At 43.7% G+C, this 21,838-nt stretch overlaps 1 protein-coding gene across 10 annotated transcripts in view; it reads left to right on the plus strand.

Moving 5' to 3' along the window:
• PDE4D (phosphodiesterase 4D) overlaps positions 1-21,838 on the plus strand; it is a gene marked incomplete at its 3' end in the record, with an annotated part of 612,406 nt that overhangs the window by 433,779 nt on the left and 156,789 nt on the right. The window contains exon 1 of one of the 10 annotated variants that reach the window (XM_083403911.1): positions 3,000-3,322. The exons of the other annotated variants lie outside the window; for them this stretch is intronic. Coding sequence (XP_083260037.1) covers positions 3,240-3,322 — 83 coding nt within the window. The 5' untranslated portion in view covers positions 3,000-3,239. Of the gene's footprint in view, positions 1-2,999; positions 3,323-21,838 lie in introns of those variants that run through there. 10 annotated transcript variants of the gene reach the window in all.

A 21,838-nucleotide genomic window follows, 5' to 3' on the forward strand; every position in this document is an offset into this window, starting at 1 on the left:
AGTAGTAATATTTATTTATTTATTTATACATACATACATACATACATACATACATACCCCACCTATGTGGCTGAGTTTCCCAACAGAATATTAAAAACACGATAAAACATCAAGCATTAAAAACTTTCCGAAACAGGGTTGCCTTCAGATGTCTTCTTAAAGTTAGATAGTTGTTTATTTCCTTGACATCTGAAGGGAGGGCGTTCCATAGGGCGGGCGCCACTACCAAGAAGGCCCTCTGCCTGGTTCCTGGCAGCTTAACTTCTCGCAGTGAGGGAACCACCAGAAGGCCCTCGTAGCTGGACCTCAGTGTCCGGGCTAAACAGTGGGGGTGGAGACACTCCTTCAGGTATACTGATGATGATTATGATAACAATACTGTTTATACCCCACCCATCTGACTGGGTTGCCCCAGCCGTTCTGGGCGACTTCCAACAAATTATAAAGCTACAGTAAAACATCAAATGTGAAAACCTCAGTGGCTCACGAGGCTGTTTTCCTCAAACCACGCCCACCTGGTCCATGCCTGGCATCACATGTGACCTCAGGTGTTGGGCAGGTAAGGGCACAGAACAATCAGGAGCTTAAATTGAGCTTCTTCATTTACAAGCAGGACTTCCTGACAGTGAGACCTACAGAGACCAGCTGCATGGCGTCCGTCCCCCCCAGGAACTCCCTAGCGCAACTGAGGGTGCCTCGATGTCAGTGCCGATCAGCTGAGTCCCTTTGATGCTGTCACCCAACGTCAGTGGCTTTTCAGGGTCTCAGACAGGGATCTTTCCCATCCCCTTCTGCCTGGTTCTTTTAACTAGACAGGACAGGTATCGATTTAACGAGGGATTAAACTTGGAATCTTTTGCATGCCAAACATGTGCTCTGCCGCTGAGCTATGGCCTTTCTCCTGTCAAAATTGGTTGCCGATTTTGGACTTCTAAATTTTAATCCTCAAAGTGCAATTACTTTTAATGGCCTACTCTGCAACACTGTTTTTTTTTAAAAAAAATAAAAGGCAAATAACCATAACATCAGTTCCTTATTTAGCTCTGTGTCTCTACAGTGCTCCCTCTAATTCACTGTTTTGCTACAATTTGAATGAAGGACGTTTTATACATTGCACACACGCCTACTTTCAGTCTGATTCCAACCCACCATGACTTGTGTCTGAAAATGTGCTCTGGGCCTTTAAGAACCGGGTTTAAGTATCCCAGAGCCCCATCACCTGCAAAAGGAGAGTGTTTCTTGTATCTAGCTTTGCAGTAAGCTGAGTGGAGTTGTCAAAGTCATTCACTGTAATCAGAGAAAGGCACAAAGGGTTCTGGATGAAAAAGCTGCCAAAAGGGCTGAAAATAATCTACATGGCGGAGACACTCTCTGGAACGGCTGATGCCTCACAAATCATTATGCCCCATTGGAACAGGAGCTGCTTCCTTACGTAAAACGAATGCCTCTTTGAAAATGGAGAGGGGAGCCAGAATTAAGGTGGAGAGAGAAGCAGTTGGTTCCTATGTTTACCAACTAAAAATCATTTACATTGGGTGGGGGCCATTGGGCTGATGGTGCGAAGCAGCTCCGTTGGCCATACAAAATAATGTTTTGAGGAGAGGTGTACACTCACACAGGAAGCTGCCATTCTGAGTCAGATCCTTGGTCTAGCTTAGTACTGGAAGAAGCACAGATCACTGGAAGAAGCAATGATTCTTCAACAGCAACTTTGTTGGACTGGTCATGTTGTGCGGATGCCTGATGATCGTCTTCCAAATCAACTACTCTATTCCGAACGTAAAAATGGAAAGCGTAATGCTGGTGGTCAACAATTGAAACCAATGTCCCCACTGTGGAAGGATGTGTGGGTCCAGAATTGGCCTCCACAGTCACTTATGGAGTCATTGTTAAAACCGTGTTTATGGAAGACAATCTTACTCGGCTCCGAGTGATCGCCAAAGAAGAAGAAGAAGACACTGACCGGCAGCAGCTCTCCAGGGTTTCAGACAGGACAGTCTCCACCCTACCTGGAGAGGCCGAGTATTGAACCTGGGACCTTCTGTGTGCAAAGTGAGCACTTTGCCACTGAGCTGTGGCTGGTTCTCAGTCCTTCCATGCATCTTTTAAAGACAAGCATCAGGCAGGCAGATGGGAGAGTTGTGCACCTTGCATCACATGCAGGGAAGGAAGGAATGGGTTTCTGGGTAATGAATGACTGCCATGTGAGCAAGCTTGAGTTAATTTTATTGAATGAGAGCCACTGTGGGTAGACATTAGAGATGGCTTTCTCGGCCTTGGGTGCCCAGATGCTCTTGAATTACAGCTCCCATCATCCTTGACCATTGGTCATGCTGGTTAGGAATGATGGGAGTTTGTAGTACAACAACATCTAAGGACCCAAGGTTGAGAGAGGTTGAATTAGACGGCACTGTTTCCCAAACTTGGGGTCTCCAGCTGTTTTGGACTACAATTCCTGTCATCCTTGACTGCTTGCCCTGCTAGCTAGGGATGATGGGAGTTGTAGTCCTAAAAGAGCTAGCAACCCAAGTTTGGGAAACCCTGAATTAGAGTGTTAGGCTTGGGAGAATGGGGTTCATATCACCATTCAGCCATAAAGTTTGATGGATGGTGACCTTAGGCCAAACTGACCCTCCCTCCCTCACAAGGTTGTTATGAAGATAAAATGGGGAGAGGTACCATACGTACCATCCTGCTTTCTTGGAGGAAGTGTGGGGTTTTCTTTTAATGTAATGAATAAATACTAACAATATTTGCCTAGATGCCAACTGGCTACTCACTGCATGTTTTTCGCCTTTGCTTGATTTCACCCTGAACACATTCATATGTTATTGAAGGAAAACAGAGGCCATGTAAGTGTATAGTGAGGGACAAAGGGACTGTTAGCTACATCGGTGCTTTGCTCCTGCGCTCTGTGTAACTTCTCAGCAACACGCCACTTGCTCTCTCCTAATCGGTGCTATATTTATAAACAGCTTTACTAGGAGAGTTTCTCCCTTCAGTAATGAGATAAGGTCTCTGAATGCAGCCAGTGTTCTTGCTCAGGGCAAGTGTCACGCTGCAGGAAATCCTGGTTATCCTTTCTACCTTGTGCATGCTCTGAGCACTGCCGAAAGCACAGCCCAAGGAAAGGCATTTCGTCAGAGAGCTACAAGTAATTTTCTCATTAGTGTGACGCACCTCCAGCTCTGTGGCCGGGTCTCTCTGCACATTAGCCGGGGATTGTTTGCAGCCTGTAAATGGCCTTTGTCTGGGAACCACTGGGAATAGCTGCCCCTCCAAGGAACAACAAGAAGAAGTTTCTTTTCTTGAAGTCGTACAGGTATCTGAACTCGCCTGCTGTGGGTTGATGTTGTTGACAGTCCCGTCTATCTATAGTTTTGTCTCAGGCCCGCAGCGCGTAGCGAAATGGGGATTTCTGATCAAATTTCAGTTGCACTCATAGTAAGCATTTCACTCGGTACGTCTTTTGCATGCTAGCCTTTGAATGCTAGCCTTCTAAACGAGCAGATTAAAAGTTTAGGAGATTACTCTGACATAAGTGTATCGCACTTGAATGAACAACTTAGAATGGGGAAAACCTGCATGAACATTTCAAAGCAAAAAACAAAAGCATTTAAATGGAAGCTGGCAAATTGCTGAAGTTGGTTATTCAGTGATCTGTGTCAAATGCTGTTTAGTAGCAACTGAATTTGGTGCTTCTGAGACTGGGATTGATTTTGAAGTTTGTCGGGTTACAGTCAGTGCTTTTTTTCTGGGGGTATGCATACCCCTGAAGATTGTGAATCTTTATATTTTTGTCCATTTACTGTATTTATTTTTCCCAATTTGAACTATAAAATGGTGATTTTCTTGAGTCAAAATGAGAGTACCCCTAAACATTTTTTTAATTAAAAAAAAAAAGCACTGGTTACAGTTATCCTGAGGAAAGCAATGTGTCTTACTTCCAAGTAAGTGCATAAGTCCTAATTCCACTTACTTGGGAGTAGGCCCCATGGAATCCTATAGGACATGAGCCTACCATATAGTAGACATGATTAGGATTGCACTATGCACTTTCATGTTGGACAGTAATATTCCTTTCTTTATCTGTTTTCTGCAAGTGAAAGAAAACAAAAGAAAATGCACTACAGCCATTCTTCAGGATGGGGGTGGGAACCCAAATAGCAAAATGTGTAATTAATGGGTATTTGTTGAGACACTTATTGATGATAGTTTCCCAGTCTACTTTGTTGGTTTTTAATTTCATCTAATCCTGTAGGAAGCACATTTTTTGTGTGGAAACACATTCACTTAACACAACTTTTTATTATTATTATTACTTACCTATCCTTTTTTTGATTTAATATGCATGTGTATAGCTCTTCCTTGTTTTGACAATACCATGAAACATGTAAGTTGCAATCCTTTACTCAGTAACCTGGGAGGGGCACCCACTGAACTCAGAAGTTATATATTGGGTTGCACTGTTGGGCTACTGTTTTTTCTCAGCATCAGGCAGGTTTTTAACTTTCCTGCAAATGATTTCCCCACCACCACCCAAAAAGCACACATTATAAATATTATTACACAAACGCAGCTCACGTACCACTAAACTCAAGTACAAAATAATAATAATGAAAGTCAGTTCCAAAACCATTTATAACATTACGTTCATAGTTGGAAATGGATAATTTACCTGTCAGATGTTTGTATTACTTGTGACCAGACACATTAGCCAAATGAATGCACGTTATAATTTTGTAATACAACCTATCTGACGAAAGAAAGGTATTAATACATAATTACTTTTTCCTTGGCTTTTTGTTCTTCTTCCATGATTTAGCAAAACAAATTCAAATTAAATATATATAATATCAGTCCTTGTTTATTGCAGGTATGAAAGAGTAGGGTGCTTCTCCCCCCTGCCTTTTTTTCTACACTGTCTGACAGGCTTTTTACTTTTATGAAAATGATTTGTTTTCAGAAAAGATGCTGGCTGATGTGTGTTTAGATGCAGAAAAATCCTGTGTACAGTGGAACCTTGGGTTACAGACACTTCAGGTTACATACGCCTCAGGTTACAGACTCTGCTAACCCAGAAATAGTACCTCGGGTTAAGAACTTTGCTTCAGGGTGAGAACAGAAATCGGGCGGCGGCAGCAGGAGGCCCCATTAGCTAAAGTGGCGTCTCAGGTTAAGAACAGTATCAGGTTAAGAACAGACCTCCGGAATGAATTAAGTATTTATCCCGAGGTACCACTGTATTTATCCCAGTCCAGGAATAATGTGCAATATGGAAAGCACTTATCGAAATGGGTTCTTTACAGAAAGAAAAAAAGTAAAAAGCAAACATCACCCAAATCTGTGCAGATTTCTCATTGCTGGATTTCAGCTTGTCAGTTTGTTTGGTGCTTTTAGCTGTGACAGCATCACTCAATTGTTTGGATGGCAGGGTTGAGGGAAGAGAGAGCTACCCAGGAGTGCTGACTGGCTAGAAAAACCTGGCATGTAGCAGCAAGCATGCCCCCTGGTGCTGTATGCCGGGATCTCTGGACTCAGCTCAGAGTGTATATTAATTAATGCAACTATTGAGAAATTGCAAAGCCGGCATAGTGTAGTATAGTATAGTATAGTATAGTTGGCATATGACTGAGGGTCAATACCCATTTGGCCATGAAGCTCACTGGGTGAATCTTGAGACGGATATAGTCTCTCAGCCTAGCCTACCTCACAGGGTTGTCATGAGGATAAAGCAGGCTGGGGAGAAACTAATCTACATTTCATTGGACTACTTGAAGAAAATACAGAATATGGTAGCCAGGTAAGCAGGCAGGCATAGTTAGAAGATGCCCTCTGGACCAATAATCCAGGCTTTCTCCTCTCCAGAGATTATAGTGTTAAATCACCATTCCTATTCAAATCTGAATTTTATCCTTAACAGTCTATCACGTATATTTGGGTTTTCTTAGGTTTTCAGACTTTACCAGAGGTGTTGCTTAGGCACAGTGTGGACATAGTGCAGAATTTAGAGATAACTGTATTTCATTAAGTGCAAATATACAAATTATTAAGTGTACTTCATGGCTGAAAATGAGATGCAGGAACTGGAACTTTTATATAATTTTGTAGACTCTTTTCTTTCATTCATCCTTTGGGTTATGTTTTGAGATCTGTGGCAGAATATTTTGCTTCCCTGTAACCCAAGAACATTGCCTTCGTCAACTCAGAGTTCTCTCCACGTCACTGAAATATCTAATGACAGTGTCAGTATCAATAAACTTCTAAAAATTAACATATCACAATAGTTGGCTTTCGGAGCTGATCTACTTTCCACTTTTGCTCTGGGGTATTCTGTTACTTGAAAAGAGATTTGAGAGTAAGCAAAAGAGCATCTAGCCTTGCATCTTACAATGCATAAAGCCTTGCTAAACTCAATGACAAGAGATACTGGTGCTTGTTCTCATACTGAAAAAGTGGGAATTGCGGCAAAATGTTGCTGAGCATCCCCACTCTGAAAGAAGGGTTTATTTCTCATGGCCCCAGTCAGCCTGGAAAGAGAGCCTTGTAGCGCTATTCAGGCCTTGGGGGAGAGGGATGGAGAACACAATTTCCTCTCCCTGCGCTCTGAGGTCATTGCCTGCTGAACTGTGTATTTATTAGAGGGTTGCCAGCCCCAAATGTGAGCATTTTATGGTGAGATAACTGTGGGAGGCTCCACCCGCTCACAGTACCGCTGATCACCTCCGCGAGTTGTGAAGAGGGTAGCCTCCTAATCTTGTATTATTTTTATTTATTGTTGATTTCATTTATATCCCACCATTTTCTCCAAGGAGCTCGAAGTGGCGTATGAGGTTCTCCCCTTCCTCATAACAACCCTGTGAGGTTAGGCTGAGAGGCAGCGGCAGGCCCAAGGCCACTCAGTGAGTTTCATGGCTGGATGGGGATTTGAACCCTGGTCTCCCAGGGTGAAATCCAACACTCTAACCACTACACCACACCTCCTTCCCCTCCTCCCCCTCTAGAGGCTCCCTGCGTGTTTTGTTGTTGTTGTTGTTTAGTCATTTAGTTGTGTCCGACTCTTCATGACCCCATGGACCAGAGCACACCAGGCACTCCTGTCTTCCACTGCCACCCGCAGTTTCGTCAAACTCATGTTGGTAGCTTCAAGAACACTGTCCAACTATCTCGTCCTTTGTCGTTCCCTTCTCATTGTGCCCTCCATCTTTCCCAACATCAGGGTCTTTTCCAGGGAGTCTTCTCTTCTCATGAGGTGGCCGAAGTATTGGAGCCTCAGCTTCAGGATCTGTCCTTCCAGTGAGCACTCAGGTCTGATTTCCTTCAGAATGGATAGGTTTGTTCTTCTTGCAGTCTGTGGGACTCTCAAGAGTCTCCTCCAGCACCATAATTCAAAAGCAACAATTCTTCGGCGATCAGCCTTCTTTAGGGTCCAGCTCTCACTTCCATACATCACTATTGGGAAAACCATAGCTTTAATTATACGGACCTTTGTTGGCAAGGTGATGTCTCTGCTTTTTTAAGATGCATGTTTTAGAACAGTGAAAAGCATAGTTACCATCACCACAATGCCTTGTGTTTTGTTAACTCGTGTAGAGAATGCTTTAAGAGGCTAGTTCTGGAGACAGGATTATTTGTTGTGAAGTGGAGGGAAGGAGCTTTGAACCTAACAGCAAATCCCTCTCCAATCATATTCTTCCCTCCCAGGATGCTTACTGTAAACTGAGCAGGCCAATTCATGTTCACTCCTTCTCCTCCAAGTTCCGTTTTTGGAGGGAGGGCTGTTTTCTTCTGGTATCTTAACAATCCATTTTCCAGCTGCTCTGAGCCACAGATGTAACTAATGGACTTAAACAATCTGCCTGCTTCAGATTAATTTTGGTCCTTTGCCCCCTCTCTATGGACTCAACTGCCATTAGCAATCTGAAAGCTAAAAGGTTCTTGTCAGGCAGCTTTTTTTTAAGTGCTAGAATTTAGAAATTTCTATATTTCCTTGTTCTCAAAGAGTCTCCCAATCAATAGAAAACACTATCTTTGGAGCAGTGGCAGTGGTGGCCTTATTTCATTTCCCAACTGATAGTGGTCATATCCTTGAGAGTTGCTAGAAGACCCCCTCCAGAGGGCTCATTTCATTCTCATGGGTTTTTCATTCCATAGACTCAGACCGGCCAAGTCTCCCTTTTTTCCAGGGATGGTCCTGGATTTGCAGAAGTTGTCCCAGTTTCTGATTTGATACCAGAATGTCCTGCTTTTCCTCAGAACACCCCTATTATCAAAGAAATATTGGAGGGTATGGTAGGATGTCCCTATTTTCATCGGAAATATGTTGGAGGTTATGGAGTTATTTGACCCATGAGCCAAAGAGATAAGTAACTATACAACCTTGGGAAGACATCTGAAGGCATCCTTGTATAGAAAAGTTTTTAAAAAAATGTTTAATGTTTTATTATGCTTTTGTATGTTGGAAGCCACCCAGAGTGGCTGGGGCAACCCAGTCAGATAGGCAGGGTATAAATAACAAAATTATAATTATTATGGAATAGGATGTCCCTGCTTTCATTGGAGAAATGTTGGAGGGTATGTAGACTTCTGTTTGCCTGCTATGGATTAGGCAAGCCTTTAGTTTGTTTCAGTAGCGCTGTTTCATTCCTAAGTTTAACTAATACCTAATTAGTACATATTTTCATATTGCAGACCTTATGTTATTTAAATTACAGGTTGCTTTTTCCATCATTACTCCACCGCTTATTGCTTATTGTTGTGATTTCTTGAAGAATTTGTATGGAAACAATCCGCTTTGTGCCAGCTGTGGTACTAAGGTATAGGTATCAGAATTGCACTTAAAACAGAATATGTGAAAACTTCACAGTCAGAGGGAGAAAATCTGTATGTATGCAAAGTTAAGCACAAAAAACTATTTACAGAAACAAGTACTCTATTTATATTGCATTTCCAATGGAAGAAAACAAGACAAATACTCAGTTCAGACTACACGGTTCCTGATTGAGAATATTTCGTTGGCTCAGACACTGTCTCATCCCCTCTCAGGCAGGGTTCCCCCCCCCCTTTCCCTGTTTGTGTAACCATAGTTTGCTGTGGCATTCAAATTGGGAAACTATAATGAGGACTAACCAAGATTGTTTCCAAACCATGCTTTGCAAACCACATTCAAACCGTGGTTTCTAGTTTTATGCTTTACAGGTAATTTATTCCTAGTGAGTGAAAACCACAATTTTCCCAATTCACATTTCACAGCAACCTATAATTGTACAAACCAGGAAGGGAGAAGGGGAGGAGGGAATCCCTGTGAGAGGTGGAATCCAAACTAGGGCAGGAAAGTATAAATAACTTTGTGTGTTTCTGGAAAACAAAATTGTATTGCAAATGGATGGAACTTGCTTCTCAGGCATAAATATTCGGCTGAGGTATAATCAGTGCTTTCTTCTGGGGGGGATGCAGGGGTACGCATACCCCAAAACATTTTGTGGATCTTTGTATTTTTGTCCATTTGCTGTATTTGTTTTTCCTGATTTGAACTATAAAATGGTGATTTTTCTTGAGTCAAAATGAGAGTACCCCTAAACTTTTATTTTTATTTTTAAAGGGACTGGGTATAATCAAATAAGTTTCAGAACTGCTCTCCCTTGCATTCCTCTCCCACTACACTGCTGATTACTATACCTCCATACCTGGGAGAAAGGTCATAGCTCAGTTGAGCAGCACCTGCTTTGCATACAGGTGCAATGCCCAGCATCTCCAGGTAGTCTAGAAATGTCTTCAGTCTGCCCCTAGAGAGCTGCTGCCTGTCAGTGTGAGCTAGAGGGAGCCAATGGTCTGATTCCTTTTGGGCACTTTCTTATGTCCAGATAAAGGTAAAGGGACCCCTGACCATCAGGTCCACTCATGGCCAACTCTGGGATTGCGGCGCTCATCTCGATTTATTGGCCGAGAGAGCCGGCGTACAGCTTCCGGGTCATGTGGCATGACTAAGCCACCTCTGGCGAACCAGAGCAGCGCACGGAAACGCCGTTTACCTTCCCGCCGGAGTGGTACCTATTTATCTACTTGCACTTTGACGTGCTTTCGAACTGTTAGGTTGGCAGGAGCAGGGACCGAGCAATGGGAGCCCACCCCATCACAGGGATTCGAACCGCCGACCTTCTGATCGGCAAGCCCTAGGCTCTGTGGTTTAACCCACAGTGCCACCTGCATCCCGGCTTATGTCCAGATATGTCCTCTCTATTCCATTTAAATTAGCAATGCAAACCTCAAGGTATGTAGATAAAGTGCCATCTCTTGACACTATTTGCACGCAGTTGAAAGTGCTAGTGGCCTCTGGCATGTGAGAGGATTTTGGAGGTCCAGCAGTGGCTTGTGAGAAGGAGACTCAGTTGAAGAGGAGTTCAGCTGAGGGGCATAGGTGAGGCTCCGGTGAGGGAGGTTGGCAGTTGTGTGGGTGAAGGGATTTGAGTAAGCAAGGTGTAGTTTAGCAGCAGTCACATTGCTGGTTCCTTTCCTCATTACAATGAGCGCAGAGGAGTTTGGTGCAAAATGACGATTGTAGAACCTTGTGCATGTACTCTGTGAGCAGCTTGGCCCAGTAAGCCATTTGAGAATAAGCTCTGATTTAGACTGCAGTGTTTTCTAGTTCCCTCCACCTCCTTGGAAACTGCTTTGCTTTAATTTAAATTGTGCTCACCCCCTAGAAGGATCCTTGGTTGTATTGGCAAGTGTCTGGAATATCTGAAACCCTGAAGAAAACAATCCCTTGCCGCAAGACAGTTTGCCTCAGTGTTACAAAAATGCAAGTGACATTTCGATTAATTTTCCTCTGAGCTGTGATAGCTAAGAAATGCAATCACCTCTTTCCAGCACAATATCTCTACTCAGGGACCATCCATAAACTTTGCTGCACCTCTAGAAATGGGTAGCAGACCTTTGACAAATGCGTCGTTGTTTGAAATAGGAGGAAATGTTTGATTGGCAGAAGGACTTTAAAAGGCCTTTTAAAAAAGTATTGTGTGTTTCATGGACAGCCAGCTGTGTGTCTCTTACTGGGGGGGGTAAAGATAAGAAATGTGGGAATGTGGCAGGAATGTTGTGTGGGAATGGGGCGTTTTTATTTAACATATTTTTATCTGCACCTGCTGTTAGATTCAGGGGCTAGTGTGGATAAAGAACATCAGGCAAGAGCTGTAAAATGTTTGTTGGATCTGATCCCTAAAAGAATAGGTTGGTATAACATAATGAAACTCTCGTGCTCTCTTGTTAGGACATTTGAGTGTCTTTCAGAATGGATAGGAACCATACAAAGTGCAAAGTACAAACTTGCTTTATTTAGAAATAAATGCTGATTGTGATTTTTTCCCCCTCCCCCCTTCAATTTTTTTTTTGTTTTAAATGTGAAAGCTCTGTTTATGACTTTCACTTCAATAACAAGGCTGCTATAAATAGAGCAAACATCAGACCTGATACCCAATACATTAGGTAAACATGTTGACACGAGTTCAGCATGTACTGTAACATAATTTCTACGGGCTGCGTGGATAAAAGTGGAAAACTGAGTCAACTGAGGTGCTTTTTAATGTTTGGTTAGCACTGGTCATTGTGAAAGTGACCGAAACCATTAAGGCTCCAATCCTGTATCCACTTACCTGGGAGTAAGCTCAATAGAAACTAGTGGGACTTTCTTCTGAGTAAACATGAATGAGATTGCACTGTTGCTTCCCAGCTGCTGGTATACAGTACAGTAGCATAATGCTGATAGAAGTCATTAGTAGCTATTTTCGAGAGGTGCACAGTACTTGCATTTAATTTGCTGCCTTTCTCAACAAAGCAGCAGTGACCAGGGAGTGTCTGCATTGAAGAACAACTATTTAAACTCGTAGGTACTATTCTTGGTTGATTAAAGCAGCATATATATTAAAAATGCCCACTCCCAAGTTCCAGATGTATAATGCAGCTGTTTAGCTAAATAAAGACTCAAGAGTTAAGAGCATGAGCTCAGAGTAACTCTTTAAAATCTCAATTTAGGCATAAATCAGTGGGTAGCCTCAATCCTCCGCTGTTCTGTCTGTAATATGAGGCTCATAATACATTTCTTCCCTGAGATAAGAAATGTGACATGCTTTGAGTGCTTTTTGCACATATCTTGGTATTACTATTGATACCAGACATAATAATATGGAATAAGCAAATTTGCAGACTCCTAGCAAAGTCTCCACTCTGACGTGCTGATCCAGAAACTGCATATGTTGCAAACACGGATATCGTTTGAAATGAACCAAACTTTTAGTGTGGCAGCACCTACACTTTCGAACTGCCTGCTTATTGGTATCAGGCAGGTGCCTTTACTATAACCTTTTGGTGCCTGCTAAAAACATTTTTGTTTAGACAAGCCTACCCAGATACGTAGAATGGTGTTGTGTGTTTTATTTTTAGTTTATTGCTGATTTTTTGAATATTTTAAATGGTTGCTTTTAACTATTTTTTAATGATAAATTTATTGTTTTATTCTCTTCGTAAACCAATTTGAGGGGTTTTTCTACAATCAAGTGGTGTCTACATTTTATGAAAATAAATAAATGCTGTATAGCGGCAAACTATACGGATCACATGCATGATGGTGGGGCCCCTCATACAAAACTTTCAAGCCAACTTACTTGTATGATGCAAATTGGAGTCCAATAACATCTGCCGGGGGGGAGGGGCAGGGAGGGCAAATGTTACCCCTCTCTGCTGTAAACTAATATGGTACCTTTTCTATCTTCCCTTGACATTAGTCCCTGATGGAGTCTGGGCTGGGAACTTCAGGCTTTCATTTTCTCAACCAGTTTTTGGATGTGGGGGCTTATTGCTTGGAAAATTCCCACCCATGTACCTATTCATTCCTGACGATAATAGATGCGCCCAAAGGGAGGGGTGAAAGCCTACCCACTCTATACTACCCATCACAGTAAAAAAAAATATTCCAGTAGAACCGGACTGTCCTTGAAACCTATTTGAATTTTTAAAATAAAATATTGTCAGAGGAGGGAAGACTGGGCTCAGTGGGCTTATTACTGACATTCGTCAAATCGAAATATGGCAAAATATTGCTAATTGTTGATGTGCGGGCGTGTTATTTAATATGACACAGATGGTGCATTTACTTCCTCTGTTGCGTTAGCCAAATGGAGCATGCTGTGATCAGATCTCTCTTTCAAAAACACATCCATCCGTTCATGCTGTTGCCAGCCGTCTTTTACTGTATGAACCACCAGAGAGCAGGTTCAAGTTTCACTTGAAAGGCTGGTAACTGAAGCTCATCCTGGAGGTACATCTGGCCACAGCCTTGTTCTGCCTGCCCCTTGTTCCAAAGGTCTCACAATGCCCCAGCATTGAGAAAGAACACACTCCAGCGTTCACAACTCTCGGTGGACAAACAGGCATAGTGAAAGGGAAATGTAGGGTAACACAGCTCCAGGATCTCACCCTCCCCCAGCAGTACCAATGTCATGGACTAGTTAGACACAGAGGAGTGGTGGGAGGAGCCATCTGGGGAACCCCTAAAGGATCAGACCCTCCAAATGTCCCTATTTTCCAGGGACATCCCTGATTTAGAGAAGGCACCCCGGTTTCTGATTTGATCTCAGAATGTCCCACTTTTCCTTAGGATGTCCCTATTTTCATTGAAGAAATGTTGGAAGGTACAGAGTTATCCAACCCCTGAGCTGTCTGAAGGCAATCCTGTATAGGGAATTTTTTTAAAAAATGTTTAATGTTTTTTTATTTATTGTTATTATTATTATTATGTTGGAAGCTGTCCAGAGTGGCTGGGGCAACCTAGTAAGATGTGTGAGGTATAAATAGAAAAATTATCATTATGGAATGGGACGTCCCTATTTTCATTGGAGAAATGTTGGAGGGTATGAAGGATGATGGCTCAGAGAGAGAAGACTTGGGAAGAGCAGCTGAAGGGCTTCGTGAGCTGGGAGAGTCTGTGGCAGAGAGAAGACCAGAATCAGAGGGAGAAGCTGAAGCAGGAGAGGCCAGATGCAAAGTGGCAGAGATGAGTCTGTCTGGTGAAGAAACCAGGGAGTCTTCCCCGCCCCATTGGTCTCCCAGAACCAGGAGAGGCATGAAGAGGGTGGAGGAGACGTTAGCTTCACACAGGCACAGTCTCAGATTATGGGGGGTGGAGGGACGACCCTGGAGAGGACATGGCTTAGGCAGCTGTGGGGAGGTGGGTACCTTCAGTCTCAGCAACTGCTTCATGGGGGCAAGACCTGCCAGAGATGAATGTTGCGCTCATTAGGCAGCTCCTGTTTTTGTTAATAAAGAGTTAACGCCAACTGGCTTGGGGCAATTTACTCCTGACTTGCTCCTGACAACCAATGATGTCATCTGCTGAAGAGCCAGGGTAACAGATGGATTATCTCTCCTCTGGCAAGTGAACAGGGTCATAATTAAGCGTTGATGTTTGTGTCAGATTGACATGGAGCAGCCTTTGCCAATATGAAGGGTACCAGTTTGGCAAAGGGCTGGCACAGAAGCAGTCAGGTAATAAGGGAAATGATCAAGTAGGGGTGGGAGCCTTTCTTCATTTTCTTTGATGGAGTTCTTGCTTCACACCAGCAGCCTAACTGGCAATATTTCTGCGTGAGATAGTTTGCATTTCTAATAAAAAACTAAATGTTGCAATTAAGCTGGCTGAGGATCTTTTGTTAAAGCTCAGTGTGTTTTACAAGTTGAATTTATTCTATAAACATCTATTCTGTGGCTGTTAATTGATCCTAATAAATAGGATATTAGGTTACATGCAGCTGCTGCTGCGTGTATTTGTGTATGTATTGATCAACAGATTTCTTCCCTGCCTCCACTGGACAAAGGTCAGTCAGCATTCACTAAGCATCGGGCAGTCTTCCTTTATTCTTTGCAGAAGGAGGTACACCACACACACATTCTGTAAATCATGGCGCTCCCCTGAACCTACTGATACCTCTCTCTCACTCTTAGGACCACTTAAGAATCCTCTCAGCGAATGGGCTTGCTATTAGTACATGGGATTATTTTATATTTTTTAGCCTGTCCTTCCTCTAGCAAGCTCAAGGTGGAGTTCATGGTATGCAATTCTCTCCCCCACTCCCTCGTTCTCACATCAAGCCAAGTTAAGATGAGAAACAGTGACTGCCCCAAGGTCATCCATAAAGCTTTGTGCCTTTGCAAATACTTGTACCTGCTTTATGTACTCAAAGTATATGCTCTGCCCTTGAACTGTGGTCCCCTCACCAACTGATTGGTGTTCTGCCTTTTTAAAAGTGTAAGAAGCATGTCTCTAGCACTGAGCTCCCTTTCCTGTAGCCTGGGTGCCACTGAGGTCAGCCTCAGTTAATTGAATCATGTCTACCACACGCATGTAACTCTCATTCACACACAACTTTTTCACAAGATGCTGCAGGCAGTGGGGAGATGGTGGGTGCTGTGAAATTGGACCTCCTGACAGATTTCCTTGGTGCATTCTTGCAAGATTATCAGTTTTGAAATCCTCCCACAGCACTTCTGTGTAGACTGTTCCCACCTGCCTTTCTAAAACCCTCCATTCTCTGCTCCAGGAATTTGGAAGACTTACAGGGCTAGGGATCACAAGTCGTTCCTTGTTGAACTACAGTGGAACCTTGGGTTGCGGACGTAATCCGTCCCAGAGGCACGTCCACAACTCAAAGCGTTTGCATCCAGAAGTGCCATTTCTGCGCACGTGCGCGGCATGATTTAGTGCTTCTGCGCATGTGTGAAGCTCGATTTAGCGCTTCTGCGCTTGCGTGAGCAGTGAAACCCAGAAGTAACCGTTCCAATACTTCCAGGTTGCTGCAGGATGCAACTTGAAAAACATAACCTGAAGCGGATGCAACATGAGGTATGACTGTACTGCTCTCGTTCCCCTTGACCACTGGCCATACTGGAGCTGATGGGGATCAAGCAGTACCTGGAGGGACATAGCTAGGCTACCTGAATGATCATATGTCCCTATACAAACCTCCCCAGGTGCTAAGGTCCTCAGGTGAGCACCTTCTCTCAGTCCCATCACATCAGTAGCATAGTTGTTGGTGATACGAAACAGCCTTTTCTGTGGCTGCTCTCATATTGTGGCATTCCCTCTAAAGCGAGGTTAGGTTGGCTCCTCCTTTGTTTTGTTTCCACTGGCTGACTAAGACCTTTCTCTTCAGACAGACTTTTGAAAGCTAAGGTGCAGAGGATGCTTATCACTGGGCTGCTGTCAGGGCAAACTGGATTTTAATTGCTGGTTCTTAATGTGTCTTGATGTATTTTAGCTAGTTTGTTTTTAATACTTTGTATTCTATAATGATGTTTTCCAATAATAATAATAAAAATAATATTTAATTTATACCCCCCACCCTCCCTGGCTCAGGACGGCTAACACCAAGTATGAATTACAATTAAATGTAATAGAAAACAAACAAACAAACAACAACAACAAACAAACAGTTAATTAAAATACAGCTTAAAATACAGCTTAAAATGCAGCCTGATTTTAGTAGAAGCCCATAAATCAAGACCATAAAGGGAGGAAACATCAGATATTCACCGATCCAGCTATCCATGCTGGTCCTACATGGACGAGCAAAAAAGCCAAGGGAAAATTTATATACCAAATCCCATATAAGGGGTCAGAGTGAGTCTAAGCTGAAAGCCAGGCGGAACAGCTCCGTCTTGCAGGCCCTATGGAAAGGTGGCAAATGTTGGAAGCCTCATTGCTTTGGCAGGCCCTTCCTTTGCTGGTCATGGAGTCCTGGCAGTTGCCCAACCTTGCCAGTCTTGTGAGGCGCACTTCAAGGCTTCTTTTTCCCCAGCCAGAACTCTCCAGAACTCAGTTCTGGCTCCTTTCGGGTGGGTGCCATTGCCATTGTGAAAGAACAAAGGAGGCGTTCAAGGTGAGTTCCAGCACTGTTTTTTCTAGTACAATAGCACTGGCATGCCTGATACCTGCCGTGTTTCAGGTTCCCCCGAGAGTGACCTCATCAACTTGAGCTAGCCTCCTGCTGACTTCCCATGGTCCTGCTGTTCCCATTCCTCAGCCCCAATCTCAGTCTGGATGCCCAGAAAACCCACTGTGGGGCCATTCATCTGCAGTAGCTATTCTCAGAGGATGCCAGGGTTGACATCTCACCACAGAAAACTCAACATGATTTTCCAATGTCTTTAATTTTTTTTAATGGTAATGGAAGAAAGATCTGGAGCACACTTTTTTATACCCCCAAGATGCATGTTCTGCTTTACATCTGTCTTAATGCTTAATTCAAGCTGGCATAACCTCTGCCTGGCTCATTAGCATAGGTTGCAGTTGCCTGCCCTCTCTGTCTGGATTTGTCCCTTTGCCAGGGTCAGATTCTCAGGCAAGACTCGCTTGCAATTCAGGAAGACTTCTTTGGCAAAGTGTGGAGGTTAGAAATATAGTCTGAACAATTCTCCAGTTATAAATAACATACATACCAGTTGTGATGGGAAAAGAACATCATTCCTCCTGTCAAGCTTAATTGAACACTCGGCAAATTCGCTGGGTTGTGGCTTGTACTTTTTTCACAGGAAGACAGTAGGCGTTGCCATTCCAGTTCAAGAAGCCTTAGTTTGGCCCTTCCAAAGTTGGTGCCCGCCAGATGTAGTTGGACTTGCATCATCCCAAAGGTCAATAAGTATGATGGGGGTTGCAGTTCAGCAACATTTGAATGGCACCACATTTGGGAAGGCAGTCTTAATTGTTTGACTGTATGGGCTTTAGTTAAATCATCAGTTAGTGAAACAGTTGTTCTGAAACAGGAAGGGAAGTTTCCTTGTTTTTAGATGATCTACGTGCATCTTAGAAGAGCCATCTGTCCTATATGACAGGAGACAGACTCCCTCTTAAGATGGTGCCTGCCATCTAGTTTTTGTAAGAATTGTTGAAGAGCAGGGTGGGAATCAAACATGGCGGTCATCTGAACCTCCTTGGTTACCTTCCTGCTCCTTAATTCTTCCTATGGGGACCTGGTCAGCAAACTTCTGGCTCATTGTTGATAGTATGAACAGGGATACCTTTGTTATCTTCCTCTCCCTCCATGATCCCTGGCTGGGTAATTTCATCCTGGGGCTGCCCCCCCCCCCATATTTATGCATAATATTCTGCTGTTTAGCCCCTGAATGGACTCAAATGACAACAACAACAACAACAACAACATAGTTTTGATGAAATGAAATAATTGCTTTGTATAGTTTTAGCAAGAAATTGGCAATTGGTCCCCTAGAGCAGGGTTAGGCAACCTAAGGCCCATGGGCCCATGAGTCGCCCCCGAACTGAGCCGCTTGCTCGGCGAGTCCCTGCGTAAGGCACTAAACTGGCGCAGTGTGGCACGGGGACTCGCTTCTGCAGTGCCGGAAATCATGTCTGCACAGGCGCAGACACCAGAAATCACGGCTGCACGCACTCATGCACACGCGTGATCCAGCCCACAGAGGGATCTCCGCTGGAGTGAACTGGCCCAGGCAAGGTAAACCTTGCCGACCCCTGCCCTAGAGCATATTCCAGGAAAAGGTTATATTCAAGGCCTATTGCAATGAGATTGAAGTGGTTATGGCGGCCTTCCTTAACCCCCAGTTATCTACGGGGGACTCACTTCTGAGCAGACATATGTAGGCTTTTAAATCTCGATGACTTCAGTGGGATTTGTTTGTGACTAACATTTGCTGGATCCCATCTTTTGCCCTTAAACCCTTTGTGCCTTTTGAGCAGTGTGACTTAGCCTTGGGAGGGGGCGGAAAGAATAGATCACGGCATTCTGATTGAATTCTTGATGCTTCTTGTGTTCCCCGGTATAAGGCAATCGTGGAAGGTTACCCATTATTTGCAGCTGATAAGCAAGACACCGGCATAGCAACAGTCTTCTGCATTGATTTTTCAAGGGCCTTGAGTCTGGAATTCAAACATGTTTAGCTATGTCTCCTAGTTGCATCTTTTAAAAGGGAAGATGTTACCCATTAAAATGGGTTCCTATAGTAACAGCAAGGGGATGTCGTCACAGATGTTTGCGTACACATTTCCCCACATAAAGTCTCTGTCTTAGTCTATATTCTTCTGAAAGTTTCAAGCCTTTCACCTGGAAAGGTACAGTTAGATCAGGGGTCAGCAAACTTTTTTAGGAGCAGGCTGATTCACTGCCCTTCAGATCTTGTGGCAGGCCGGACTGTGTGTGTGCGCACACACACACACACACACACAGCGGAGGGGGGCTTCTCCTTTCCGGGCCAGCTTTCCCGGGTACCAGGCATGGGGCCAGTAGATGCGCCAAGCTCCAGCCAAAGCCCTGTGGCACGCCCATTACAATGTCCATGGACGGAGAGGCCGGTGGGTGGGTGGTGAGTCTGGGCTGCACCTCAGCATGCAGGCAGCGAGGCTTCAGATTGGCTGGCACCAATCAAAGTCCAGCTTCCTTCCTCCGCAGGGCGGGGATAAGCCAGGAGGAGGGAGGGAACAGGGAAGAGGTGCCGCTGTGGTATGTGTGTGAGGGAGGGAGGGAGGAAAATTGCGCCACCCAAAAATGGAGAAAAAATATGTCGTAGCCTGAACAATAATGCCGATCCAAGCAGCAATTCTAGGACTTTCCACGGGCCGGATCCAGAGGGCAGTTGGGCCTGATCCGGCCTACAGGTCTTAGTTTGCCGACCCATGAGTTAGATGCTAAAGGTCCCTAAAACCTAACATACACACACACCAGGCCTCTTGAGCTATTCAGTTAAAATGGCTCAACAGCTAATTTCAGTCAGTAGGAAAGTAACATATAAAATGTGATAAAATAAAGCAATATCTCTAAGATACATTGGGCTAAGAAAACTACAGTTTCAAGTATTTATACTTTGTATTGCCCTTCCTCTTCTTAGTGTTTATTAGGAATCTTTATTAGGGATGTCAGAGACCTGCTGGATTAGGCCATAAGTGCATCTAGCCCAGCATTTTGTTCTCAGATTGGCCAACCAGATGCCTTTGGAAAAGCAGAACCCGAGTGCAATAGTACTCTCCCTCTTATTGCATTGATCTGCATCATTACCCTCTGAGGAATCATGGTGATATTGTTTGCTTGTTCATTCATTCGTGTACAACCTCTTGCACTGGTTTCATAGAGATGTTGAGACAAAGTCCCCCAGCATCAACCATGGGAATCAGCCTTTCAGGGGCAAATGACCAGGGAATAGCAGAATGAAAGGGAATGTCTTGGAAGATGTTTTGGCTGTCTGGAATCTTCAACAGGAGTATTCCACACGGTGAATTAATTTGCTTATTGGTGAAATTACTCTTGGGCAAGTGTATGCAGGATTGGTTAAAAGCTATCTACACTTAACTGTCTTAATCAGTCTTGTTGATGTCTTCATTAGAGTTCATGAATTTGTAGTTGTTTTATTCTGTATTTTCATTTCCTTTGCTTTTTGTATTTTGAGACTGAAAGGCAGGATACAAACAGGAATGTGTACATTGAGCTTTCCACCCAAAATTACAGAAGGACAAGGTCCAGTAGAAACTTTTCCTTGTCAAAATAGGAATGAAATGCGTGTGATTTTCATTCATTTTCGTGGGAATGAAATGGCAGGCTCTTTTCCCCGTGGGTGCTACATTCATATCTATGTGTTCTTCTGTGCCTGGGAACTTTTAGAATTTAGAAGTGATCCTTATTCCTTACTTAAAACAAAAAGCAAAATACTGCCACAAACCGTACACAACATCTTTTCTCAAATTACTTTTCTAATTAGAGAAGGCCATTTGAAAAGCAGCCTTTCACGGTTGATAGAATAATAATAGGAAAAGGTGAGTTGGCTTTGCTGTTTGTTGTGCCTCCTGATCAGCAAGGTCAAAAGCGACTGCTGCTGATTCAAGAAAGAAAGAAAGAAAGAAAGAGAAAATGTCTGCTTTTTATTATTATTCATCTACAGGCTAGGCATGGGGGATCATTCAGATATGTAGTTTTATATCAGGAGGAGTCCAAGGTGGCATAAGTCCAGGAAGTTATTTTTGATCATCTGAACCAGTCCTGCTGGCTTTCTGAAAAGGAATCACCTTACTCCCTATGTAGGTTTGGACATATTGAGACTTCACCCACTTCTGGGTTAAAGTTCTAGCCCAGCCAAGATGGTTCCTTAGATTTTTTGTGTGTGTCATCTATTAGCTGTTAAGCAACAGCATTTGAGGCAGGGTCAGCACCAAGTTGGGCTGGGCCTTGACACATCTGCACACTCCTAATTTGAACTCCTTTAGAGCAGCATCTTCTCTTTGTGGCAGGTGAGTACAGCAGCACCAAAAACCATGGGGCTAGCCAACAATTGGTCCTTGGCACTTTAATCCCCACACAATGCCTCTGGGCCTCCAATGTAACATTGCTCTGGGGAAACACTAAGTTGGGAGCTCTAGAGGCATTTTGAAGATTTTAAAGTGGTGGATACCAGCTACCCAAGCAAGAAAAACTGGAGCTGGTTGGATGCAGCCAACTTTTTGGATGATAGTGCGGTTGGTGGAGGCCTCTTCTGAATGATCAACAACTATCCACTATCAAGCCCTGATCTGAGGACACTCCAGACCATAGCAATTGCTGCAACTGTGAGTCCAGCAGTTGTAGGGGATTCCAGCATTACTCTTTCTGTTCCCTTTCTACTATAGGTAGGACTTTGCCCGTATGTTTGTTTGGGGGCTGAGAAGGCACCAACCTGGTATTCGCCAATGGCATTCTGGCTGCGGCCGATGAGAGTTGTAGTCAAATAATATCTGGCAGGTACCAGGTTGGCAAAGCATGGTGCAGATGCTAATGGTGGGAGAGACTGAGCTCAG

Source organism: Podarcis tiliguerta (genome assembly GCF_965153285.1).
Source record: "Podarcis tiliguerta genome assembly, chromosome: 11".
Lineage (NCBI taxonomy): Eukaryota > Metazoa > Chordata > Lepidosauria > Squamata > Lacertidae > Podarcis > Podarcis tiliguerta.